The sequence below is a fragment of the Gopherus flavomarginatus genome, chromosome 2 (genome assembly GCF_025201925.1).
Source record: "Gopherus flavomarginatus isolate rGopFla2 chromosome 2, rGopFla2.mat.asm, whole genome shotgun sequence".
NCBI lineage: Eukaryota > Metazoa > Chordata > Testudines > Testudinidae > Gopherus > Gopherus flavomarginatus.
Window position 1 is genome coordinate 298,968,239 of NC_066618.1, and position 26,449 is coordinate 298,994,687.

A 26,449-nucleotide genomic window follows, 5' to 3' on the forward strand; every position below is an offset into this window, starting at 1 on the left:
GTAGTTAGTCACACAAATTAACATAAGGTGATTTATTCATTAGGCATCTATCACAAACTTCAAAGAGACATATCAGCAATGATATTATTGCATTCAAGATTCACCTAAATCGGGGATGGGCAAACTTTTTGGCCTGAGGGCCACATCAGGATATGGAAATTGTATGTTGGACCATGAATGCTCATGAAATTGGGGAGTTGAGGTGTGTGGGAGGGAGTGTGTTAGTCTATATCAGCAAAACCAATGAGGAGTCCTTGTGGCACCTTAGAGACTAACACATTTATTTGGGCATAAGATTTCATGGGCTAGAACCCACTTCATCAGATGCAGTTCCCCTTCTGCGGTGCTTCAAAGTCCAACCCACTTTCCCAGTGGCCGATGGGGGCAGATGACTGAGGTCCACCCTCTACTTCAGGTCCCAGTGCAGGGACCCTATAGATAACAGCCATCCGCAAGGTCCCTTTAAATAAACTGAGCTGCTGCTCTAATTAGCTGGGGCACCTCTCCATGGCTCTCACACATTCTTCACCCTTATCTCAGGGCCTTGTCCTTGTGGAGGCCCCACACACAGCCTAAAGCAACAGCCACTCTCCTCCAGCTCCAGCAAGGAACTGAACTTATGCTCACCTTGCAGCTCTTCTTATACTGACCTGCTGGGCCCTGATTGGATGCTTCTCACACAGCCGCTCTAGGCAGCGTGGAGGACCTCTCCACCGCTCTTTTCTGGGACAGGGTGTGGCAGGACCACAAGGCCTCCAGCAGGGGGCATCAAAGCCTAGTCCACCCCATCATAACTTCCAAAAGGGGAGAGACTTTTAATAGGATTTGATTACCTTGTTTTCTACAGTTACTCAGTTTGAATTTTGTTTCTAGTCCTTACTTGTGTTTTCATCAGTAAACTTCCAACTTCAGAATGAGTGCGTTTGGGTCTTTGCCAAGAAGCCAGGGTCTCTTTAGAAAGCCAGTGACTCTACACACCCTCCCACCTCTGAACCTTTTTATCACAATTTCACTGTCAGACAGTGAAGGAGTTTAACACCTTTAACTCTTTGGGCCCCTGCTATCAATACAATAGCACCAAGACCATGTATCGCGTGGGGATAGGTAGGTGCCGAAGGAAGGGCTTGTCTGCAGCCAGGCAGTTGAAACTGTCAACCAGATTGGCAGGGACAGAACAGGGGTTTAGGTGTCTGAGCAGCTGACTTGGTACACCTGGTTGATGGGCCAGAGCTCAGTGCCTCCCTCTATTCAGGAGCCACAGCCTCAAACCCTCTCCCAGAGCCAGGCACCTATGCCAAGTTAGCTGCCTACATAGCCCATGTCCTACTAGCCAAACCCACATCTCTCTCTGTGTCACACAATTCCTGGCTCACCCTATTTTCCCATGGCCCCAGTTGTCCTTTGCGGGGACCAGTCTCTGGCTTATCTCCTGTGAGGGCTGGCAGGTAAGAGGTGTTAGGCATGGTGGAGAGGCCCTACAAGATTAAGCTGGGGAGATAGTCGCTCCCCTGACTAGTTTGAGAATTCTGTTTCCGGCACCTCTGGAGTTTCAGCTTCAGCTCAGCCTTCAGGCAGCTGGGGAGGGCTTCAGCACCTTGCCGGCTTTGCAAGAGCCAATTGGAGGAAACATTGGCCCCTATAGGCACTGTCACACTGTGGGACGACGGCACCTGTATTCCCACTGTGTGGTCCAGCAAGGGCATCAATCTTAGGCTTCTAGCACCCAGTCATCACACCTCCTTGGCAGAGACCCCCACCTCTCTCCCTCCCGACGGGGGACTTTCCAGGCTGCACAGTTCCCTCCCGCAGCCCACTCTGACCCAAACGGCCTGCATCTGCGCTTTGCTTCCTCTTCAGAGCCGGAACCCTCAATGATGATTAGTTACTATCCAGCTCTTTCTGCTCAAGCACAGTCATGGTTAAGGTGAAAGCATTACAGAGAAATCACATTCCCAGCAAGACAAGAACCCACACGTGAGGGAGGGTGACCATGCTACAAAGCTGAAGTCACCCAGCTCCAGCCAAGGGCTCTGGCAAGCATCAGTCCTTCTAGCCCTTCCCTAAGGAGTGCCCCCACCCACCCCAAACTATAGTACAGACAGTCCCTGGGCCACAGAGATATGTAAACTTCATACAGTCAAAGCTCCCAACAGTACAACAGGGCAGTGCCATATATGTCACAACCATCTATAGGGTCACATGCCTCTGGGTCTGGTATTTGGTTCCTAGTCCCCTCCCTAATCAGGCACTTCCCCTACTCCCCCTCAAAACAGCAACCCGGCCCTTTATCACAGCTTTTGTGCTCTTATCTTAGACCTCCACCCTACAATCAACAGCTCTCAACCCTCAAAACCATCATGTTCCCTCACTTGCAGACTGAAAGGGGTCTCTGCAGAGAGAGATGAGAACTGAGCTGGGACAATGGCAGTTTATTTCCAGAGGTGACACATGAAATGGTGAATCAAGCAGCCAGAGCTCACCAGACAGCACGGTTGGTATTTACTAGAAAGGTTGGAATTTAATTTTCAAATTCAAGACAAGTATAAACATTCTAACAAAACAAAGAGCAGAGAAACAGAGCATTCCCCAGTCACTTCTCTTACAGAGAGAGTTTGGCAGAGGAATATGCTCAGCACCATTCACACCGAGATCAAGGGCTGCTCTAGCTGGGCTGAATGGAATCGATGGAACAGAGTCCAGGGGTTAATGGAGCCGGGGGCTGGTTTCAGGGATCTCTGGGGCTGGTCTCCTCGCTCTCTCCTCCTGTCTCCATCTCGCTGCTCCCCGGTTCCTTTCCCTCCGTGGGCAGGTTTCCTTCTCCTGCCTTCACCCCCTGGCACACACTGATGGGAATGTCTCTCCCCTGCGCCGCTGGCAGGGCCAGACGTGGCGCCTCGATGCAGAGCTGCCCATCCTGGGACAGGGAGCAGAGCACGGCCTGCACGTTCACGTCTTCCGGCAGGAGAGTTTCTCTGCGGATCTCTCTGTATTCCTGGGAGCAGACTCCAGCCTCCGACTCCGTTCTCTTCTCACGCTTCCCCGTCACCGTCAGCTTCCTCCCGTCCACTCGCACCATCAGCTCAGCTGGGGAGAAGCCGCTCACGTCCATGGAGAGCTGGTACCTCTCCTTCCCCTGCGCCTGGGACCCGGGCTCCTTCCCAGCACCCTCAGCCAGGGTCTGGCTGCTCTGCCTCGGGGCCCTGCTCCCCTCGCCCTCCCCGCAGAGAAGGGGATAAGCCAGGAGGAGGGAGTGTCTCATTCGCTCCATCTCGTCCAGGTGCGTCTGCACGTCCCCCACCAGCTGCTCCCAGAGGCTGTGGGGACCCGGCCCCAGGAGGCTGGACGCTGGGGCTCTGCTGCGGAGCCACACGGGGCCATAGTCACGCGACTGCCACACTCGGAGCGGGAACATCCTGCGCGGGGCCGGGAGTCGCTGGTCCGAGTTCAGCTGCTGAGACGCTGCTGCTGGAGCTGCCTCTGCCCGGCTCCCTGCCTGGCTGCTGCTCACTGGCTGCGGAGCCCCAGCGCCGCCTTTTCTACCGGGCTGGGGGCGGGCCGGGCACCTCGGGAACCTTCCTGCTCCTGCGGGCTGGGGGGGCGGAGCTCCCGGTCTGGGCTTTGCTGGAGCCTTCGCGATCCCGGTGATGGGGTGGTGGGGGGGGGCGGTGTCTCAGCGCCGGGGGCACGGACTGGAGCCCGGGCGGCGAGGGGGGCACGGGGGCCAGTTCCCGGCCGGTGTCTTGGGGGGGGGGGGGTTGGACAGTCGATGTGCGGAGCAGACACGTGAGATTGGCGAACACCCCCACAGCGCGCGTGTAATAAACACTGACAGAGACTCGTGTCAGGTCCTGTTCCGGTCTGGGGGGGGTCACACCCGGCAGCTGTCTCTGCCCCCCCTCCCCCGCCTCAGCCAGAGCCTAGGAAGAGCCGCTGCGGGGAAGGGGGGGGCTGAGCAGCAGGGAGAACACCCTCCCCTAGCGCCCCCCCCCCATTCGCAAACACCAGGCAGGAGCTTCAGGGCACCTGAGAAACCCTCCAAGTTTGGCCGCCCCACAAGCGGCAGATCCCGACCCCTGCGGGGGCAGCGGCTGGAGCGAATCTCGGGGGGGGTCACTTTATGCCAAACGTGACTCTGGTTTTTCAAGGGCGGGGCTCTGTAACCGGGAGAAGAAATAGCCCGTTCGCTGGGGGGGCGGCGGGGAGCTCTGCCCGGCGCTGGGCCGGGAGCGGGGGTGTCTGTGCTACCGGGCTCGGACCCTCCCCCTCGGCAGAGCCGCGCTGCAGCCCCTGCCCCGGCGGTGAGCCGCCCATCACAGCAGGATCGCGAAGGCTCCAGCAAAGCCCAGACCGGGAGCTCCGCCCCCCCAGCCCGCAGGAGCAGGAAGGTTCCCGAGGTGCCCGGCCCGCCCCCAGCCCGGTAGAAAAGGCGGCGCTGGGGCTGCCGCAGCCAGTGAGCAGCAGCCAGGCAGGGAGCCGGGCAGAGGCAGCTCCAGCAGCAGCGTCTCAGCAGCTGAACTCGGACCAGCGACTCCCGGCCCCGCGCAGGATGTTCCCGCTCCGAGTGTGGCTTCGCAGCAGAGCCCCCGTGTCCAGCCGCCTGGGGCCGGGTCCCCACAGCCTCTGGGACCAGCTGGTGGGGGACGTGCAGACGCACCTGGACGAGATGGAGCGAATGAGACACTCCCTCCTCCTGGCTTATCCCCTTCTCTGCAGGGAACGCGAGGGGAGCAGGGCCCCGAGGCAGAGCAGCCAGACCCTGGCTGAGGGTGCTGGGAAGGAGCCCGGGTCCCAGGCGCAGGGGAAGGAGAGGTACCAGCTCTCCATGGACGTGAGCGGCTTCTCCCCAGCTGAGCTGATGGTGAGAGTGGACGGGAGGAAGCTGACGGTGACGGGGAAGCGTGAGAAGAAAACAGAGTCGGAGGCTGGAGTCTGCTCCCAGGAATACAGAGAGATCCGCAGAGAAACTCTCCTGCCGGAAGACGTGAACGTGCAGGCCGTGCTCTGCTCCCTGTCCCAGGATGGGCAGCTCTGCGTCGAGGCGCCACGTCTGGCCCTACCAGCAGCACAAGGCAGAGATGTTCCCATCAGTGTCTGCGAGGCGGTGAAGGCAGGAGAAGGAAAGCTGCCCACGGAGGGAAAGGAACCGAGGAGCAGTAAGATGGAGACAGGAGGAGAGAGCGAGGTGACCGGCCCCAGAGATTCCTGAAAGCAGGAACAAAGTTGAACAACTATGGGACTTCTCTGTATTGTCCACTCAGCGTAGCTTGTGCAGCAGATGATATTGATTCTAACACTCCTGTGCCCATTCCAGGCCTTTCAGAATTTATTCCAGCTGTGCTGGAACAATTTGTATAGGAGGGTATTAACAGTCACTGAATCAAACTGTATCCCCTTGTACACGATGGAAACCACTTCACACCACGGAGTGAAGCCGTGTCCCTAGTTCCAGCACATCTGATTTACTCCATGTAATTCATTCACTCTGTGAGAAGTGACTGTGCCACCTTTCCTGGTTGCTCGTTGTTGGTGTCTGACATACATAATGTTACCGCTCATTATTGTGAAAAATATTAATTTCTAAACTGTAAATTGTTGCTGGGTGCTGCCTGTGTCTGTCTAACTGCTGCAAATAAACCCACCTCTTTGGCCTTTTATTGTCACTCTTTTCAGTCCAACTTCCAAACTGAACAGTGTGGGCCTGGGTGGGGGCGGGAGAGGTAGGGACCTGTTCGATGTCACACACGATTGAGGACGGGTCCATTTCATAGCTCCTTGGAGCAGGGGCAATGGCTGGTAGCGCAGGCTCTCCCAGCAGAGGGTGTCACTTATCGGAATAATTGGTGAGAGAGGGTTTGATAAGCAAAGAGGAGTTAGTGTCCCACATCCTTCAGCTGCCCACTCCACGGGAGGGCTCAGCGTCTGGGAGAGTAAAGGGAAATAACTACAGGGAGTGAAGCACGAGGCCTACCGCTAGGAGCATAAGCAATAGGCTCAGTGAACAGGAGAGAGCAGAGAGGAGGGTTACAAATGGGGGCTGCCTCACTCTTCTCCCCTTCGCAACTTACCTACCCCATCCTGCTTCCCTGAGGCCACGTGCATCAAGAGGGCAGCTTGAGGGAAGCAAGGGGTGGGATTTTTTTCAGCTGTCCCAGTACAACCTCACCTGGTAGTGGCTGGAAAAGAATGGTCACTTACTCTACTGCAACGGTGGCTCATTGAGATGATATGGGCATTGCAGCTCCCAGTGTGTGGGGGGCGGGGCATGAGCCCGATGCACATCAGCCGGGAGTGTTTCTGAATAGTTGTTGTGCTGAACTGAGAAACGTCTCATTCGTTTTCATGAAAGAACAGGCGTGACTCAGTTCCCCTTTTTGTCATGTGTTACCTGATGGGTCAGAAAGGGTTAACTTCTTTCTTGAAAGGAGATAAAGCAATGCAGTGACTTGGAGAGGGTGGGTGGGATGGATGAAGCAGCAGGAAGTAACAGCACTAGAGAGTGCTTACTGCAGATGGCTAGATGGATCACCAAGCCAGCCTGGCGGGGTGTGGGGGAGAAGTATATGCTGGTTGGAACGGGGTTCAAGAGGCCCAGCAGATTAAGTTTGGAGAATTGTATAAGTGGGCAACCTATGATAGCAGTTGGTTTTGGGAGGGCGGGGGGGGGTGTCATTCTCACTTGATCCAAGTACTGACATGAGACTTTAGCCAGGGGTCAGACCCTGCTGGAAGGTTGAGGGCCGGACCCCTGCCGGAGATGGGTGACACGCTAAGACAGGCAGGCGTAGATGCTGTTTAGTGTTTTATTACCTGTTTTCTCTTCACGTATTTGTTCTGAATAAATCCTTTCCTTCATGAAGCCTGGCTAGGCAATGGCTCACCGGTCATAGAGACAGGACAGCAAGTGCTGAATTAAGCCTCACTAAGTTGATGACAGTGAGTCCCAAGAGGAAATTACAGCCGAAAGCCCTGGTGTGGAGGAAGAGGAGCGCGATTTCCCACCCGGAGAAAGGTGATGGCTGCAGGCCTCAGATCTGAGCAGGGGCCTTCAAGGAAGCTATGAAAGGGTCGGGTGCAGTTAACCCTGGAACTATGATTGGTGCTTTTGTGGATCCCTGGGCTAGAGGGCCACTCCCCACCCCTTCTGCCGCTGTCCTCCCTGTCCCCAGTCCTGCTGGGGAGCGGGGTTGGGGCATGGGGGCTTCCCCCGCTCCCTGACAGGAGCACTGGGTGGGCAGAGCGGGACAAGCCCCAGAACCCCGACCCTGTTCCCCAACATGCGCAGGTGGGTGGAGCAGGTCGGGGCACACCCATTTTTCCAGGACCCCCCCCATTGGCTGGGGCCCCCCAATTGCCCTGTTGTCCCAGTGGCTAATCCACCACTGAGTGTGATAGGGTGTCCATCCAGGCCACACATTCCCCCTGTGCCTCCTCATGCTCCCACAAGAGGACATAAAGGGCAGGGTGGACAGACCTCCCTCAGTTCCCTCACAATTCAAAGCCCATGTTGCCAAGGTCTCCAAATGGAGGCCGGGTTGGGGGCTCCCCATGGATTATGCCATCCCAGAGAATGACAGTTGCTGTGGGGCGAGTAGCAGTTCCCTGTTGCCGTATGCGTCCGTGTGGATTCTGATTGAGGTGACTGGAAAGTAGCATCCTCGCTGGATGGTGGGCGGGAGGCGTTTCAGCTGCCAGTCAAACAGGAATCGAAGTACTGCTCTCCCAGCCTGTGCTGCTCTCCTGCCCTTGGCATCTGACCTGGTTACCACGTCTACAGCATAATGTTGAACAACAGGCAGTGAAGTGCTCCACCGTGCAGCTAGCAGACCCTCGCACCTACCTGACGCAGGCAAAAGATGCTGCTGGTGACACGCACCTTGTCACTCAGAGGGGGAGGCTTGGCAGCTCTCTGATGGCAGGGGAAATGCCCTGTGAGATCAACTTAGAGAGGCTCTGTGATGAGATGGCTTAGCCAGAAATGGCCACAAAGAGCCAGGGAGACAGCCTGAGGAAGGGTGTGGTGTAGTTAAGGAAACAGAGCAAACACTGACCATGTTCAAAGTACATAGCACCTTTTCGCCTAGCGTTGAATGCGGCTTCAAGACTGGCAGGCAGGGCAATTGCTCAGTTGTGGGAGAGGAATAGCTCAGTGGTTTGAGCATTGGCCCGCTAAACCCAGGGTTGTGAGCTCAATCCTTAAGGGGGCAATTTGGGGCAAAAATCTGCCTGGGGATTGATCCTGCTTTGAGCAGGGGGTTGGACTAGATACCTCCTGAGGTCCCTGCCAACCCTGATATTCTATAAAGATATAATTCAATTGTGAGTGCGTGACACACCAATATTGCTACAAGATGGGCTTTGTGAGTTAAAATGCTAATCCAGCATGGTTTAGATAGGCATCTCAACCAGTCCCTGCAGCGTATGTGACAAGGGTCAGCCCAGAATGGGGGATAAGAGAACAGCCTCCCTTCCTGTACATTCACTGGGTCTAGCTCCTACATGAGCTTTCACAGGGTTTGAGGTGTGCCTATGACACTCTTGTTTGTGTGACATGTGCATGGGAAACATACAGTAAAAGCCACATGTGAAGTCTGGCAAGCAGTGTCACATACATACAGCAACAGAGTCCTGTGGCATCTTCTAGACTAAACAGACGTATTGGAGCATAAGCTTTCATGGGTGAATACCCACTTTGTTGGATTCGACGAAGTGGGTATTCACCCATGAAAGCTTATGCTCCAAAACATCTGTTGGTCTAGAAGGTGCCACAGGACTCTGTCGCTTTACAGATCCTGATGAACACGGCCACCCCTCTGATACTTGACACATATGTACACACCAGCATGCAGCCTGTGGCCTAGACTTGTACACACCATTGTTGGATTTCATTTTCGAGAGTTTGCAATTGGAGAGGCTAGAACCTAGCCTCTGGGAGGTATGCTCCTGCAGATCGTGAGTGGATCATAGCTCATGCTGAGTCCTGCTTAGAAGAGGGAGAGGACACAGACTGTGTTCTCCTGCTGGGGCCTGCCTCTGACCAGCGAGTCAGCTAGATGTGGGTTTTCTGCCTCCTTAAATTCACAACCAGGTATTTGGTGAATACTTTCCATGCCATGCAGTGTCTGAAGGGCAGAACCCTGCTCCGGTAAAGGTTGGGCCTCACTGTGTATCTGAGGCACTTTCGGGGGGGAGGGGGACAGGTTGATGGCTATGTGGAAGTACTAGCAGATCGGACACTCACCAGATTCTATCTCACTGCCATGGGTGATAAGAGAGACCAGCGGGAAGGTTGGGGCCGTTCCACCCTTTATGCCTTCGTTCAAGAGCATGTGGTCTGGGGTGCACACATGGCCCCAACGGACTGCCAGTCTCATCGACGTGAGGCGCATTTGCACCTACAACAGTTCCCCAAGCATAGAACCCCCAGTGGCCACCTCCACCCCACATGGAAAAGGAGGCAAAACACAAAAAGGAAGATTTTATTACCCAGTGGCTGAGTGCGTCGTAAACAGTGAAGTGTCAAACAGGAACCTGTGACCCTAACAGCCAACTGGCAAAGGGTGCACCCAACACAGGGTTGTCAGAATATTTAGCCAACCTGCAGCTCGTAAGGTATCATATGAGAAGTGGTGACATGCTGGCCACTGAACCAAACTGTAAACCCTGGATATGATGGAAACCACTTCAAGCTGTGGCCCCAGCAACCCTAGTTCCAGCACCCATGTGTAAAGAGGTAGGTACGTGTGCTGGAAACAGGTTCCTAACACAGGGTCAGACCGAGCAATCTGAGTAGAGCAAATAGACAGGTTTGTCCTAGACAAGGGAATGTGGATGTACCAGACTGCCAGGGTCAAGTTCATAAACCAGAGACAAGGAAAGTACATCTACAGGAAACACCACGATCAAACCAACTGGAAGAGCTACTTCACAAGAGGCTGAGGAAGACTTCATGGCATATGCACACCAGCAGGGGAGACAAACTTTATCTGGGGATACACTTCAAACGACTACATTTCAAAGGGCTACCAGACTATAAGGGGAGAGAAAACCCTTTGTTATCCAGCACTTAGGGCATGTCTATATGGTCATTCAACAGGGCTGTTTAATTGCAGTGTAGACGTTCCGACTCCGGCTGGGGCCCTGCAAGCCAGGAGGGTCCTAAAGCTCAGGCTCCAGCCCCAACATCTACACCACAATTAAACAGGCTCTTAGCCCAAGCTTCATATGCCAAGTGTAGACATACCCTCAGGGCTATAGCGGTCGGCACCCTCTGCTTCTGCGAATGTTGGACCCTCTAGCCCAGTGGTGCTCGATCTCAGAGGATCTCCCAGTTGATCGCCATCTCCTATGGTGCAGTGTGGCTACTGCTAAGGCAGGCTCCCTGCCTATCCTTGCCCCATGCTGTGCCCAGAGGCAGCCAGCACAGCCCCCAGGAGTGGGGGGTTTCCCGCCATGCACAGCTCCTGCCTGCAAGCACCACCCCCACAGATCCTGTTGGCCGGGAGCAGGGAGCTGTGGCCAATGGGAACTGCAGGGGCGGTGCTCGCAGAGAGTGGCAAGCCACGTGCCCCCAGCCCCCCCCCAGGGCCACAGGGGCATGTTAGCCCCTTCCAGGAGTGGCATGGGGCTGGGGTAGACAGGGAACCTGTCTTAGCAGTAGCCATGCTGCACCACCAACCAGGAGCCACCGGAAGTAAATGCTGCCCAGCAGGAGGTTGCACCCTAACCCCCATCCCCCTTCTGGAGCTAGCACCCCAAACTCCTGCCCCAGCACTGACCCCCCCTCCCAGAGCCAGCACCCATACCTTCTTCTGCACCCCAACTCCCTCCCACAGCATGCACCCCCATCCCCTGCCCCAGGCTCAGCCCAGAGCCCCCTCCCACACTGTGAACCCCTTAGCCCCAGGCCAGAGCCACACCCCCTCCCAAACCCCAACCCAATGAAAGAGAGCAAGCAACGGGGGAGGTGGATAGAGAGGGGAAGGGCTTTGGGGAAGGGGCAGAGTGGATCCTGGGTTGCCCTTAAATTCAAAAAGCAATCTTGAGTGTAAAAAGGTTGCAGACCACTGCTCTGGCCCGTGGGGCAGATATTGGTAGCTTAAGTATGCGACAAATTGGTTTAGGCAAAGATTGTAACTTTCTAAAGTGTTGATTACCGATTACTCTCGCCCCTCGCTCCACCGATATGGTCACAAGGTGCCCGTTATCTACTGGGTAATGAGCGTAGGGATAGGGCGGAGGTTCGATCACTGGATGCCCTCGGGAGGGGTGACAAGTGCCCCGAAGGTAGCAATGGGGATAACACAAACAATCAGTCGTGGGGTTAAAATTGAGGGTTTATTGAATGGGTTACAGGTGAGGATGAGGAACAACTTAATACTAGTTACAACTTGGGCTTACAATATAATACCAGAACAAATAATAAAAATACTGCAATTACAAACAAAAGCTGACCCTGGTACCGCTCTAGGTCCCAGTAGTTCTTTAGGTCCTTCCAAGGGTTAGTAAGGGTGCTATTGGTGCTATTATTAAGCATAAATGCAATTACTCATCTAAATAAAACAAAATGCAATAAGACAACTAAAGCTTGCCGTAAGACTCCGGCTTACAACACGATTACAGACTCAGTTAGCTAGCAAAAATAGCAGAAGTAACAAAATCAGCAGTTAAGCATACTCACACACATAAACCACAAAAGTTTCATCATCACCGGCAGACGGGTAGGCTTCTTAGAACACGCAGCCGAGGGAGTCCTCGAGTTGATCAGGCTCAGTTTCGGGTACAGCTTTCTGCGTCTCTCCCTGCCCACTTTTGGACGGTGGGCAATTTATAAGGGTAATGACGTGTCCAATTTTTTGGCCAGGTTTCTCCTAATTAGGAGATTTACAGGTGCCTCGTTACCACCCTCAGAGAGGGGGGTTTCCTGGAAATGGCTGACCACAAAATTTGCCTAGCCCCAACTGTAACTTTCGGAAATGTTTCTCGCTTGAGAGTATGTGCAGGCTCGTTTCCTGAACATGGAGGCCAGGGCAAAAGCTGCTTAGGTCTGTGACACTAACATAAAGTTAAGTTTTAGTGCCTAGAAAGCAGGTTGTTTGGTTTGGTTTGTAACCAGGCCTGTCTCTCTTTCTCTCGCTCAGTATCACGTCAATCATTGCTCTTTATTAGTAAACTTATTCTTAGTTTTACTATAAACCACCTCAGTGCCGTGTATTAAAGGCTAATATGTGTGTGTGCTGTTTCCTTGGAGATAGGGGACTTCATTTCATCCAGCGGCCTGGGGGAGGGACTGGACGCTGCGAAGAGGTGTGTTGGGGAACGCCGGTTCACTGAATGGTACCTGCCAGGCGTGGTTTAGACTGTAGGTGGTTGCTGGAGAGGTGGACAGACTGGTGTGGCAGGGGCTGTCACACACGCTCTCTTGCGGAGGCAGGAGGATACCAGCCTGGCTTACGGTCCAAGGCTCCCTAAGAAGAATGTCACAGAGCCATTACAAACCTCACAGCAGGGACCATGCGATTCCTGGGTTCCTTACAGAGATGTTATAGGAGAGCACTTCAACCTCCCTGGCCACACTATAGCAGACCTTAAGGTGGCCATCCTGCAGCAAAAAAACTTCAGGACCAGACTTCAAAGAGAAACTGCTGAGCTTCAGTTCATCTGCAAATTTGACACCATCAGCTCAGGATTGAACAAAGACTGTGAATGGCTTGCCAACTACAGAACCAGTTTCTCCTCTCTTGGTTTTCACACCTCAACTGCTAGAACAGGGCCTCATCCTCCCTGATTGAACTGACCTCGTTATCTCTAGCTTGCTTGCATATATATACCTGCCCCTGGATATTTCCATTACATGCATCTGAGGAAGTGGGTATTCACCCACGAAAGCTCATGCTCCAAAACGTCTGTTAGTCTATAAGGTGCCACAGGATTCTTTGCTGCTTTTAGAGATGTTATTGTCATCCCTACCCCACAGAGAACAGACACATCCAACTGGCAGACCCCCCTCCTCCAGCCAACCCCCCTGCTGCACCCATTGCTATCTTCATTAAACTGAACGCTGGGGAAAACATCTAAAGCCAGCAGGTTCCGACTTCTCCCCCATGTGTGACTGGAGAGAACCAGCCTCTGTTCTGCTAGGGCCGGGGGCAGATCTTTTATTTTTAACATTTATTCAGTTTAAGGCAAGCGGTGTTTTGTTTTCTTTTCTTTTCTAAAGAGGAAACTCTTCAGCCAGAATGTGCGTGAATGTTCCAGGGAACTGACGAAGATGCTAAGTTTGATCATTGCTGTTGAACAGAAACTGCCCCAGAACGTTAGGAATAACTTTTCAATACAAGAGTCAGGTTACAAATACGATTCTGAAAACAAACTGATCTCTGTGCTACTAAGCACACCTGAGAGGATAAACATTTAAAGAAATGTTCAAAGATTCATAGATTTGAAGGCCAGAAGAGGCCATTACAATCATCTAGTCCAGGGGTGGGCAACCTTTCAGAAGTGCTGTGCCAAGTCTTCATTTATTCACTCTGATTTAAAGTGTTGCGTGCCAGTGATACATTTTAACGTTTTTTAGAAGGTCTCTTTCTATAAGTCTGTAATATATAACTAAACTATTGTTGTATGTAAGTAAATACGTTTTTTTTTCCAATGTTTAAGAAACTTCATTTAAAATTAAATTAAAATGCAGAGCCCCCTGGGCCAGTGGTCAGGACCTGGGCGTGAGTGCCACTGAAAATCAGCTCACGTGCCACCTTCAGCATGCATGCCATAGGTTGTCTAACCCTGGTCTAGTCTGACCTCTTGCATAGCACAGGTCACAGACCCTGACACAGTAATTCCTGCAGGCAGCTCATAGCTTTTGGTTGCGTTACAGCTTCTAGAAAGCCATTCAGCCTTGATTTAAGGACTCCAAGTAACGGAGAATCCACCCCATCCCTAATGGTCAGTTACCTTGTTAAAAGAATTTTTACCTTTTTGTACTTCTCTCAAGCTGGACAGTGAAAACAAGCTAACTGGTTAATTTCTCTCTCTTTTTGGTTTCACACTCTAGCTTTCATGCACTAACTTTGGGTACAGTTCTTCAGAGCAGGGGCCACACCTCTCCTTGTTTTGTGCAGCACAACGGGGCCTTTGCAATCCAAACATTTAATGGTTTGTCAATCACTGCAGGGGAAGCGTTTCCATCACATGTTTGGTGAGAGATTTCATGAAAGTTCCACAAAGCAGATTGTGGGGCTCCAATCACTTGCCTCTATGCTGTTTACACTGTACATGTATTTCAGAAGACCCTGCAAGGCCTCTCCTGGGATCTGCAGGCAAAGTGGGATTGGGAGAAATAATGGCTTTGATTCCTACTCAAAGATCCACTGTAAGAGGTCAGTTTGTATTCTTAAACTTACAACTGAAGGTTAAACTGCTGCTTCTGCAAGAAGCTCTGCACAGAAATCCACTGAGAGCCCCCTGGCCACAGCTCATTTCAGGATTAGATCATAAATTTCCCCAGTTTAGATGCAGCCCATGGGGTTTCTTGTACCTTCCGCTGAAGCAGCTGGCACTGGTCACCATTGGACAGGATACAGAACAAGTCCTGGCTCAAAACAATTACTGAGAGCCTAGACTTAGCTATCAGCTAAAGATAATTAATAGCCCTAGACTTTAAACAGAAAATTACCTAATCAATGTGTTTACGATGAGAGTTTGATTCTGCTTAGGATGAATCTGCTGTTTTTAAATAACTTTGTTCATGATGGATGAGCCCAGAGTAGAATCCAGCTCATTCTCCCATAGCTGGGATGGCTCTGCACTACAAACACCCCCTTATTTTAGGCATTAAAGTCAGAAGGTGCAACTCCAAAGACACGCAGCAATCAGGCCTATTGAGGAAAGTGCTGTTTTCACAGAAAACTCTGGGAGGGACTGTCATGATATAATTCCTCAATCTGAACCTTAGAGTCCAAAAGATGGGGTACCAGCATGAATTCCCCTAAGCTTAATTACCAGCTTAGATCTGATAGGCTGCCACCACCCAAAAATATAGTGTTTTGGGGCACTCTGGTCCCCCCAAAAACCTTCCCTGGGGACCCCAAGACCCAAATTCCTTGAGTCTCACAACAAAGGGGAATAAACCATTTCCCCTCCCCCTCCTTTCTTCCTCCCAGATCTTTCCCTCCCTGGGTACACTAGGAGATCACCGTGATTTAAACTCCTTGAATCTCAACACAGAGAAATCAGTTTTTTTCTCCCCCTTCTCTCCCCCTCACAGGCTTTCCCTCCCTGGGCTATCGTGGAGAGATAGACAGATTCAAGCTCCGTGAATCTAAAACACAGAGGAAATTCACCTTTCCTCCCCCCCTCCTCCTTCCCTTCTCCCACCAATTCCCTGGTGAGTACAGACTCAGTTCCTTTGAGCCTTAACAAGGGAAAAATTAATCTAGTCTTTTAAAAAGAAAAAGCTTTTAATAAAATAAAGCAAAAAGTAAGAAATCTCTGTAAAATCAAGATGGAATATTACAGGGTCTTTCAGCTTATAAACACTAGAAAGAAGTCTCCCCCCCAGCACAAATACCAATCAAAATCCGTCCAGCAAAATACACATTTGCAAATACAGAAAACAATCAAAAGACTATAACCGCCTTTTCTACTTAATACTCACTATTCTGAATATATATAAGAGACTGTAGCAAGGAGATTGGCAAGAAACCTGGTTGCATGTCTGGTCCCTTTCAGGACCTGGAGAGAACAAAGCAAAACCCAAAAAACACAAACAAAGGCTTCCCTCCACCGAGATTTGAAAGTATCTTGTCTCCTGATTGGTCCTCTGGTCAGGTGTTTCAGGTTCACTGTTTGTTAACTCTTTACAGGTAAAAGAGATATTAACCCTTAACTATCTGTTTATGACACGCCCCCCAAATCGCAGACAGTGGGGAACCTCACTGGCGCTGATTTCTTCCTAGAACTTTAGAATAAACAGATTAATACAACACATGCACCTTTACATATACTACTAAGCATGTAAGCTACAAGACCTTTTACATTCTAAGGACAATTTTTAACCAGTGGATTCTGGGAAACTCTCACGGGAGAGTGCATTAGCTACTTTGTTAGAAGCTCCTGAATATGCTGAATTTCAAAATCAAAATTTTGGAGAGCTAAACTTCATTGAAGCAGTTTTTTGTTGTTCCCCTTGGCAGTATGAAGCCACTTTAGTGCAGCATGGTCGGTTTGTAGCTGGAACCGCCGTCCCCAAACGTATGGGCGTAGCTTTTCCAGGGCGTACACAATGGCATAGCATTCCTTTTCATTGACTGACCAGTGGCTTTCCCTCTCAGACAGTTTCTTGCTGAGAAACACGACAGGATGGAAGTTGTGATCCGTTGCTTCCTGCATGAGAACTGCTCCTATACCACGCTCAGATGCATCTGTGGTTACTAGGAATGGTTTGTCAAAGTCCGGGGCCCTTAGCACAGGGTCAGACATGAGCGTCGCCTTAAGCTGGGTAAAGGCCTTCTGACATTCATCAGTCCACTTAACTGCATTCGGCTGGGTCTTTTTGGTTAGGTCGGTCAGTGGGGCAGCAATTTGGCTGTAGTGTGGTACAAATCGCCTGTAATACCCGGCCAAGCCTAAGAAGGATTGGACCTGTTTCTTTGACTTTGGGACAGGCCACTTTTGGATAGCATCCACCTTGGCCTGTAGGGGGTTTTTGGTTCCTCGACACACCTGGTGCCCCAGGTAAGTCACTCTGTTTTGGCCTATTTGACACTTTTTGGCCTTAACAGTTAGTCCTGCCTGCCTGATGCGCTCAAAGACCTTTTCCAGGTGTTCGGGCCAGGAGTCTGAAAAAATGGCCACATCATCGAGGTAGGCAACTGCAGATTTTCCCAATTCTGCTAGTAGACCATCTACCAGCCTCTGGAAGGTGGCGGGTGCATTTCGCAGTCCGAAAGGAAGCACATTAAATTCATACACCCCCACATGGGTGACGAATGCTGACCTTTCCTTGGCAGGTTCATCTAGCGGTACTTGCCAGTACCCCTTGGTTAAGTCTATTGTAGATATGAACTGGGCACGTCCCAACTTCTTCAATAGCTCATCGGTGCGTGGCATTGGATAGTTGTCTGGACGAGTTACCACATTTAGCTTATGGTAGTCCACACAAAAGTGTATTTCCCCATCTGGTTTGGGGTTTGAATCACAACACAGAGAAATCAGGTTTGTTTCCCCCCCCTTCTCTTCCCCTCCAGGCGTTCCCTCCCTTCCTTCTCTTACCAGTTCCCTGTAAGTACAGACTCAATTCCCTTGAGCCTCAACAAGGGGAAAAAATCAAACAGGTCTTAAAAAGCAAAACTTTTAATAAAAAGAAAGACAAAAAAGTAAAAAGTTGTCTCTGTAATTTAGATGGTAAAAGTTACAGGGTCTTACAGCTTATAGACACTAGAAAGAAGCCTCCCCCCAGCAATATACAATTTAAAATACTTCCAGCAAAATACACATTTGCAAATACAGAAAACAATCAAAAGACTATAACCGCCTTTCCTACTTAATACTCACTATTCGGAACGTATAAGAGACTGTAGCAGGGAGATTGGCAAGAAACATGGTTGCACGTCTAGTCCCTTCCAGGACACAGAGAGAACAAAGCAAACCCCCCAAAAAACACAAACAAAGGCTTCCCTCCACCGAGATTTGAAAGTATCTTGTTTCCTGATTGGTCCTCTGGTCAGGTGTTTTTGGTTCCCTGTTTGTTAACCCTTTACAGGTAAAAAAGACATTAACCCTTAACTATCTGTTTATGACATGCCCATGCACTGGCAGATGAGCGGATTATACCCATCTGTGAGCATGTTTTGGATCTCCCGTTCTATAGCAGCTTGGGCATGAGGGGACACCCGGTAGGGTGGGGTTCTAATTGGGTGAGCATTACCTGTGTCAATGGAGTGGTATGCCCATCCAGTCCATCCTGGAGTGGCTGAGAAAAATAGGGCTTTCCTCCACCGAGATTTGAAAGTATCTTGTCTCCTGATTGGTCCTCTGGTCAGGTGTTTCAGGTTCACTGTTTGTTAACCCTTTACAGGTAAAAGAGTCATTAACCCTTAACTATCTGTTTATGACAGGGACAACATAAGGAGATAAGACTTTCCAAACCACACGGTAGAGACGGTGGAAGAACAGCACCCGAGGACAGCTGCAGATCCCAACACTTAAACCACACTGTTAGTAGAGTAAAACTAGGCAGAGCCTTGCTGGATCTCTGCCCCCATCAACGCCTCCCCTTGCATTTCAAATCGGATCAGAAAAATCTCCTTCCCGTCTGCGCAGGTCCTGTTCGGGGATGTTTGCCGTACCTGTTGGAGCTGGACTGCCCTGTAGCTACTGCCCTGCACAGCAAAACCATCATTCAAAAAGGATTAGACAATTAAATAGAAAGGCCCAGGCCCTGAGAGTGGCCAGGTCTTTGTGCAGGTTAATTCGGGCTTGCACAGGTGCAGTTTGCTGCTGGACGAGATGATGCAGGCAGGGCAGCTCACCGGCTGGATCGACGCAGGTCACTGAGGAGAAAGTGCAGCTTCTCAGTCACAGCAACCTGCGAACAGAGGGGGAGACGGGAGGAAACCAGTTAGTGGTTTGATGTAAGATGCCACTCTTGTTCTCTTGTTGTCTCATCACAGGCTATGAGGGACGGAGCCCTGTATGATTGGGATGAAGGCTCCCGACCTGCCAGAGACCCCAGACGATGGGCAGAGAAGAACAGACGGAAAAGGTCGGATATATTATCAGAACGGGCGCCTCCACGGTGGCTCTCATCACAAAGCAATGAACACACACTAGCCAGGAAACACTTCATCCACCAGCGAAATGCAGCCACCTCTGCAGTGGAACGGGAAAGTCATTTAACAGCACATAGCAATGCTGTGCAGAGGAAATCCTGCATGAGATGAAACTGCAAAGCATGTTTAGGGAGACAGAATAGAGAATGCAGTCAGGATTAACTCCTGCAAAAAGTGCCAGCGGGTCTTTAATGATCACAGGTTGTCAGGTCCTCAGTTTTACTTCCCCTCTGAAAGATGCCACCGCAGAGGCACACCGCCCAGGGGTGCATCATTGAAAGGGGGCAGCACAACGCCCCCTAGTGCTGCAAGAGGGCATTCCAGAGAACACCGACAGGAGAGAACATCTACTCAGCCCCTCACGTTGTTCCCCGAAGCATAGCCCTCCTGAGTATTGCATGGACAGTAGGGTCAGAAGGAAGAGCATCACCTGGGAGACCCTGGGTGCTCCTTGGAAGTCTCCCAGCCAAGTACTGATCAGACCTGCCCCGCAAGGTGTGATCCCAAGTCGAGGTGGAAGAGCTCAGCTCGAGAACGCCCTGCCATTGGAGATGGCCTGTGCACAGCCAGTTGGCTCACGTACCTGGTAAGGCTCTGGGTCCTGGACTCTCTTGTGCGCAGGGTTGAGCATGCTCAAAGAGGCTTGTGTGTGGATCTTGATTTCCAGCAGGCTGGGAAGAGCCTGGCAAACCTGCTTGGAAGGGGGAGAAGGACAGAAGGACAAAGGTTTGTATTAAAAGCAAGAGCTGGGCCTGAGCAGAACAGGGGTCTGGATCCAAGATGAAGCTGAGTTTGGGGGAGTTCAGAGCCGGGGTTTGCTTCTCCCCACATCTAAGATTTAATGTTACAACACTGTGATGGCACAATAAGAGGCAGTAAGTGTAAAGCGCCTCGTACACATTAATTCTCAAAGCCCCTCTTCCCCGAAGGTATTATCCCCACTTAGGGGGGAAACTGAGGCACAGCGAAGGGAAGTGACTTGCCCAAGGTCACCCAGCAAGCCAGAGGCAGGGCAGAAGAGAGAACCCAGGACTAAACCTATCAACAGCATGGACGCTGCTGAAAGCTATGCGGCTAATGAGTAAGTCCTAGCTGGGGCATCTCACTGAGACATTTTTGCCTGGCTGCTATCCTCCCACAAAGGAGAGGAGGTCACCTGCCTTCCCCCAAACCTGTGCTGCCTTTCAAATCAGAGCATGGGCTCTACTGTGAAGAAGGCCCTCCGCACAGCTCCGGTAGGGGCTGGTCAGCTCAGTTTGCCTGCAAGGCTCTCTAGAGCCAGAAAACGAAGACACACAAGATTCAAACATATTCACAGTTCCCCAGTGCACCCGATTCCTGATCAGCAGAACCACATCCCGCGGGGAACAGCCTGGGTGCTGCCAGAGACGCAGCTCAAGAGCCAGGAGGAGAGTGGACTGAGCTGTTGATTTTCCTAAACTCTCCCTTTCGTCCAGATGACTCCCACAGCCCTTTTCGGATGTTTACTCTCTGTAGAAGCTCTATAGACAACTTCCCACCCAAAAGCAGCCACTTCTGGGGTGGAAGGTGGCAGCTGTCTGACTGCACAAAGCAACACTACCCAACAGTGTAGGACAGAAAGCAATTATTACACTCAGTTGAAAGTGGAGAGGGAGGAGGTCTAGGTGAAGGTAAGGTGAACACCCAAGGTTAACCCATTGACTCCTGCAATTTGTGCCAAGACGACAGTACCTTGATTTTCTCCCTCCTATGACAGATGATACAGCACCCCTAATATCTTGCTGGGGCAGTACTGATTTGAAGGGAACAGTGCTACCGACCCTGCACTACTCGAAGACTTCTCTAGAGGTTTCTCATTCAAGTACCGGGCTAAGCAGCAGCCAGCTTAGCACCGGAGAGTCAATGGAGTCACGGCAGCAGGGGAGCCAAGAAATCAGCTAGGCCGAGAGAAAAGCTTGCAACTAGGGTAACCAGCCAGCAAGTGTGAAAAATCGAGATGAGGGTGGAGGGTAATAGGAGCCTATATAAGAAAAAGACCCAAAAATCAGGACTTTCCCTACAAAATCAGGACATCTGGTCACCCTACTTGCAACATGGTCAAAGCTGCAGCAGTCCGGCGGTTTGCAAGGAGGGAGGGGCACACGCCTTTTCTGACCTGTCCATCTTTAAAGTAAATGCGGTGCAGGATCTCCACTGCCGTGGGAGTCACACTCCTGGCCACTTCACTCCTCCCTAGCAGGCGGACAGCCACCTCCTGCCCCGCCCTGGGTGGGGGCTCCTCCTCCAATGCCATCAGATCCATAAAGGCAAGACCTGCCAGGAACCGGAGGCAGACGTTAGCCTCCCAGGTTAGGGGTGTGTGCGTGCTGGGGTTCAGAGCAATGATACCCCTCATCGGGGAGCTGTGCCAGTTTAGATCCAGACCAAGACTGTGGCTTCATCAACCGCTCCCACACTCTGAATATGAGGCAATCTCCCTGGCGGGCGCATGGTTAAGCCGTGGGGGAGAGAGGTTATGAGCAAGGAATGTTGCAGGATCTCCTCATTCGGGTAGGGAGAAGAAGGGGGCTACACTGGTGCAAAGGTCAATGGTCCCAGCTCTGGGAAGCGGAACGTGTGCCTGGAACAGCAGCTTTTCCGGACAAGCCTCTGGGGATCCTGAGACAACAGCTGCCCTCAGCCACAGGCTCTGGGAACACCTGGTGCTTTTAGAAGCTGAGCAAACAGCAAGGATAGGGGATGCTCAGCCCAGGGGGCAGGGAGAGAGGAGGGGCTGGGCTGCTGAGCAGCCAGAGGACTTTACCCTGGCCACAGAGGTGGAGCCTTCCTAGTGCTGGGAGAAATCCCAGCTCAGCAGACTCCCCCTAGGGAATGGGAACCCCAGTCCCAGACACAAGGCCAGAGGGAAACAAGCAGGCGTTTAGGTCAGATCTGGGCTGTGACAGGGAAATGCTGAGCTCGATGTCCCTGGAGGCTGATATTCTTAGGGAATGTCTACACTACGAAATTAGGTCGAATTTAAAGAAGTCAGTTTTTTAGAAATCGTTTTTATACAGTTGATTGTGCGTGTCCTCACACAAAATGCTCTAAGTGCATTAACTCGGCGGACTGTGTCCACAGTACTGAGGCTAGTGTCGACTTCCGGAGCGTTGCACTGTGGGTAGCTGTGAGTAGCTATCCCACGGTTCCCACAGTCTCTGCTGCCCATTGGGATTCTGGGTTGAGATCCCAGTGCCTGATGGGGCAAAAACAGCATCACAGGTGGTGCTGGGTACATGTCGTCAGGCCCCCCTCTCCCTCCCTCCCTCCATGAAAGCAACGGCAGACAATCGTTTTGCACCTTTTTTCCTGGGTTTCTTGAGCAGACGCCTTACCATGGCAAGCATGGAGCCTGCACAGCTCACCGTCACCATACGTCTCCTGGGTGCTGGCAGATGTGGGACTGCATTGCTACACGGCAGCAGCACATTGCCTTTTGGAAGCTGACGGTGCATTACGATTGGTAGCCATCGTCATCGTACTCCTGGGTGCTCTTTTAGCCGACCTCGGTGAGATTGGTCAGGAGCACGGGGGCAGACATGGGAGTGACTCAGCCAAGTCATTCCCATCTTCTGCCGAGCACCCAGGAGATGACGATGGCTAGCAGTCCTACTGCACCGTCTGCTGCCAGCCAAGATGTAAAAGATAGATGGAGTGGATCAAAACAAGAAACTGACCTGGCAATGTGCACATCATGCTGATGAGCTCTGCATGGTCACCTGTGCTGATCAGCTCGCCAGGCTGTTCAAACAGGAAATGAAATTCAAAAGTTCACAGGCCTTTTCCTGTCTACCTGGCCAGTGCATCTGAGTTGAGAGCGCTGTCCAGAGCGGTCACAATGGAGCACTCAGGGATAGCTCCCGGAGGCCAATACCATCGAATTGCGCCCACATTACCCCAAATTTGACCTGACAAGGCCGATTTCAGCACTAATCCCCTTGTCGGAGGTGGAGTAAAAAAATCAATTTAAAGAGCCCTTTAAGTAAAAAAAAAGGGCTTTGTCGTGTGGACGGTGTGACAAACTGGGAAAGTTCTTAATGTTTTCTCTAAGTACTGTGTTGGTGCCTCAGTGTCCCCATGGCAGTTCTTAAGTATCTGGCAGAGCAAAGGGCCAGTGCACCTAAATGCCTGGCACTCTGTCTCCTAGCAACTAATGGCCTGGGCCCCTCCTCTGCAAAGGTGCCAACTGAAGGTGTTGGAGACAAAGGGATCAGGTGACCTCCTGGCCCGGGAAAGGGGCTGAGGAGAGAGGAGGGGCTGGGAGGGGTTGTTAGTCTGGAGCTGGCTGGGGTCAATGGTGGAGGGCAGACCTGGGGGTCTGGCTCACTGCCCCCCAAAGTGGACCCAGCCGAGGGGTCCGGTTCGCTGTATCTACAAGCTCTGTTTTAGACCTTGTTCCTGTCATCGAATAAACCTCTGTTTACTGGCTGGCTAAAAGTCACGTCTGACTGCAAAGTGGGGGTGCAGGACCCTGTGGCTTCCCCAGGATCCCACTGAGGTGGACTCGCTGTGGAAAGCGCACAAAGGGGCAGAGGATGCTGAATGCTCCAAGAAGAAACCCAGAAGGTGAAGACGTGTAAGCTTCTTGCCCTAAACAAGTCTGCTCCAAGGGAGAGGAGGCTCCCCAAAGTCCTGCCTGGCTTGTGGGGAGCAGTTCCAGAGCATCGCCCGGTAACTCCGTGACAGACGGGTCCAGGCTTAAATCGACGTAATGCTGCTAAATTCGACCTGAAATCGTAGTGTAGACTAGGCCTTAGTCCACAGAGCAGGCACAGCATGGCTAGCAAGGCAGGCTTTCCTGCAGCACCGTACTCTCTGCCCTGAGCAGGAAAGACTCACATCCAGGGGGAAGGGCCAGTTGGTCCTGGGCATTCAGTTGGGACTGCCAGCAAGGGGGCTAGTATGGTTGATGCAGAGTTTTAAAGATACCCTTTCATTAGTTGCCAATTCGGTTCCACGTGGTAATGGCCGTCACTACTGCCCTGAGCCAGACTCAAACCAGGGACCCAAAGCGATGGCCACTTGTCCCAGCTCCAATCCTGCCCCCCTAAATCCAGAGCCAGGACTCGGATGTGCAAGCTGTGTATGTTTAAGACACAGTGTCTCAGGTCTCTGGGGGACCAGTCTTTATACGGCCATGTCTGTATTCCCAAGATGTTGTTCTCATTTTGCAGGGCGAGGACTGGGTCAGTGTCTCACCAGTGGCAGCATAGAGCCTGTACACCACCTTGCTCCCCGGGATGGTCATCTTCTCTTCGTCTTCAGTCAGCTTCAGCTTGGAGCAGCCATTCACCTTCACCAGCTACAGGAGGAAGGAGCAAAGATAAAAGGCTCCTCAGTGCCTACAACACAGGAGATCTCACTTCTACGCAGGGCCGTCCTTAGCTATAGTGGTGTCCTATGCCGCTCCCCGCACAGGGAGCCGGGGTGCACTCAAGGGCTGCAGGGCCACGGGGGCAGGAGCTGTGGGGGAGGCCCAGAGTAGCAGGGGAATTAGTGGGGGGACCTGGTGCCAGCAGCAGGAGTCCGCTCCCCCGGCCCCCAATGGCAGTGAGAAGCAGAGCAACCCAGCCCCAGTCCTCCCTGCTCCCAGCCCTGTCGCATGGAGGAAGGGGTCAGGCTCACCCCCGCACTCACCAGCAGCAGCCCAAGTTCAGTGCGATACAGAAGCAAACAGGATAAGAGGCAAAATGTAAATGAGGATTTATAAATGGCTTCAGCTTTAATCACCTAGTGTTAATGATGGAGCAGGGGTGTGTGTGTGTGTGTACAGATATACACACACACACAATTTTTATATATATATATATATATATATATATATGCTTGATTCTTTTCTTAGTTTACCCTAGCATAACTCCACTGCCTTGGCCATAAACTGGCTATGAATAAACTGAGGCTGGAAATGAAACGAAAGTTTCTAATCTTCAGAGGACTGAGGCTTTGGAACAGCCTTCCAATAGGAGTAGCGGGGCCAAGCACCTAACTGGTTTTAAGATGGAGATTGGTTAATTTCTGATTATCTGGGAGGGTTGCCTGTGATAGCAGGGAGCTGGACCTTGTGATCAGGAGGGACCTTTCAGGCCCATGCCCTACAGTCCTTACTCTGGATTCATACCCAATGTAAATGAGAGGAGAATCAGGCCCAGGATTTTTAACCTGACAGTGTCTCTTTAGTCATGTCAACAGGATGTCCACCAAAATAATTCCCGTGAACCACCACACTGTGAACTCACACAGAGCTTTTCCTCCAAACATCTACAGTGGCTGATCCTATCACACTCTGCACACAGTGAGCCAATGGCAAAATTAGGACGAGAGCCCAGCTCTGATGCCTAGTTCCCTTTCTAAGCTCCAGGCCACCGGGCCTCTTTCCAGTCCCTATTAACGAAGTGAAAGAGGAGTCAAGCTATTTGAGAAAACGGCAACACCCCCCCTCGATCACACAATAAACCCAGACAAGCATTGCAGCCTTAACGGCTAGTATGTCCTTGTTGGCAGCGTCGTGCAGTTGCTAGGTGTGCACTGAACTCCAGGAGGGCGAGGGCGAGGGCGAGGGCTAGGGCTAGTGGTGGTGAGAGAGAGAGAGAGAGAGAGCGAGCTGTGGATGAGCTCCTGTTGGACTATCCCAGTGAGGAGGTTACCTTGTAAACACAGCCCAGGGAGGGCTGCAGTGGGCACGTCACCACGTTGGTCCCAATTCCGATCACGTCAATTTCATTCCCCTAGAAGAGGAGAGAGATGACAGGGAGTTGGTATTACCCGTATTGCTTGTTGGCTGCATCACGGCAGAGTCTAGCAGCCTCAGTCCTGCCTGGCCCAGGACCCCACTGCGCTAGGTGCTGTACTAACTTGCCCTAGAGAGATTACAACCTCTGTGCCTTGCTAGTGCCTTCCCTCTGAGGATCTCGAGTTCTTTATGGACATCAGCCAAGCCCCACAACACCCCTGGTCAGGGGGAGTTCAGTGCTAATGGCCATACAGCGAGTCAGTGGCAGAGCTGGAAGTCAACCCAGGAGTCCTAGACCCCTCTGCCCTGCTCTAACCACTGGACAATTCTTTTTCCCTTGAGCTGTATGAAGAGCCTCCCTCCACCGGCTGGCATGGGTCTGGGACACGGCTCACAAAGGTAGCATCCCATAGCTAGAAGCTCCCTGCTGAGGAAAACCCCTTGGATGAAGGGGACAGGACTCCCTTCATCTTCCTGCCCAAGTCCTGGACCTGCCACCTCTGCCCTCCCTTCTGTGACCACAGGGTCTCTGGCTGTTCCCCATCTTTGGGAACATGGTCATTGAATAGGAACATGGTATTTCTGGCCACAGAGGGCTCCCCATTGGGTTCCCAGAAGGACAGAGGCAGGAATAGCATTTCTCATTTGGGAGCCTGGTAGTCGTGGACAGTGGCAAAGACTGAAGCTCCAGAGGATGGCAGACTCCCACCCCAAAGCCGCTGCTGGCCAATGGGCAGCATCCTGCTGTCTACTGATGCCCTGAACCACAAGGCCTGATTAATCTCTCTTATCTTGCATAGTTACAAGTTCTTCCCTGATGGTGGGGAAGGCCACAGGCTGGTAGCAATCAGGGAGCAGCATATGTCCACCT

The 26,449-nt window shown here is 51.9% G+C and overlaps 3 protein-coding genes across 5 annotated transcripts in view; 1 reads left to right on the forward strand and 2 right to left on the reverse strand.

The window, feature by feature from the left end:
• Positions 1-26,449, reverse strand: part of NAPRT (nicotinate phosphoribosyltransferase) — a 105,583-nt gene that overhangs the window by 59,235 nt on the left and 19,899 nt on the right. Inside the window, exons 9-14 of one of the 3 annotated variants that reach the window (XM_050940951.1) lie at positions 25,493-25,573; positions 24,048-24,150; positions 20,965-21,122; positions 19,411-19,521; positions 18,528-18,583; positions 15,437-17,750 (exon numbers count right to left, since the gene is read on the reverse strand). In XM_050940951.1, the coding sequence (XP_050796908.1) occupies positions 17,720-17,750; positions 18,528-18,583; positions 19,411-19,521; positions 20,965-21,122; positions 24,048-24,150; positions 25,493-25,573 (540 nt within the window). In that variant the 3' untranslated portion in view covers positions 15,437-17,719. Of the gene's footprint in view, positions 1-15,436; positions 17,751-18,527; positions 18,584-19,410; positions 19,522-20,964; positions 21,123-24,047; positions 24,151-25,492; positions 25,574-26,449 lie in introns of those variants that run through there. The other 2 variants (XM_050940949.1, XM_050940948.1) reach the window with 2 other exon arrangements.
• LOC127045330 (heat shock protein 30C-like) lies at positions 2,493-3,526 on the reverse strand. The gene has a single exon (XM_050941357.1). It carries the CDS (start codon positions 3,410-3,412, stop codon positions 2,726-2,728), a length of 687 nt encoding a protein of 228 aa, XP_050797314.1. The 5' UTR covers positions 3,413-3,526; the 3' UTR covers positions 2,493-2,725.
• On the forward strand, positions 4,363-5,648 carry LOC127045339 (heat shock protein 30C-like). Its single transcript, XM_050941371.1, has one exon. It carries the CDS (start codon positions 4,547-4,549, stop codon positions 5,204-5,206), a length of 660 nt encoding a protein of 219 aa, XP_050797328.1. The 5' UTR covers positions 4,363-4,546; the 3' UTR covers positions 5,207-5,648.

Excerpts from the sequence above, each read along its gene's own strand:
- LOC127045330 (XM_050941357.1), bottom strand. The coding sequence starts at position 3,412 with ATGTTCCCGCTCCGAGTGTGGCAGTCGCGTGACTATGGCCCCGTGTGG.
- LOC127045339 (XM_050941371.1), top strand. The coding sequence starts at position 4,547 with ATGTTCCCGCTCCGAGTGTGGCTTCGCAGCAGAGCCCCCGTGTCCAGC.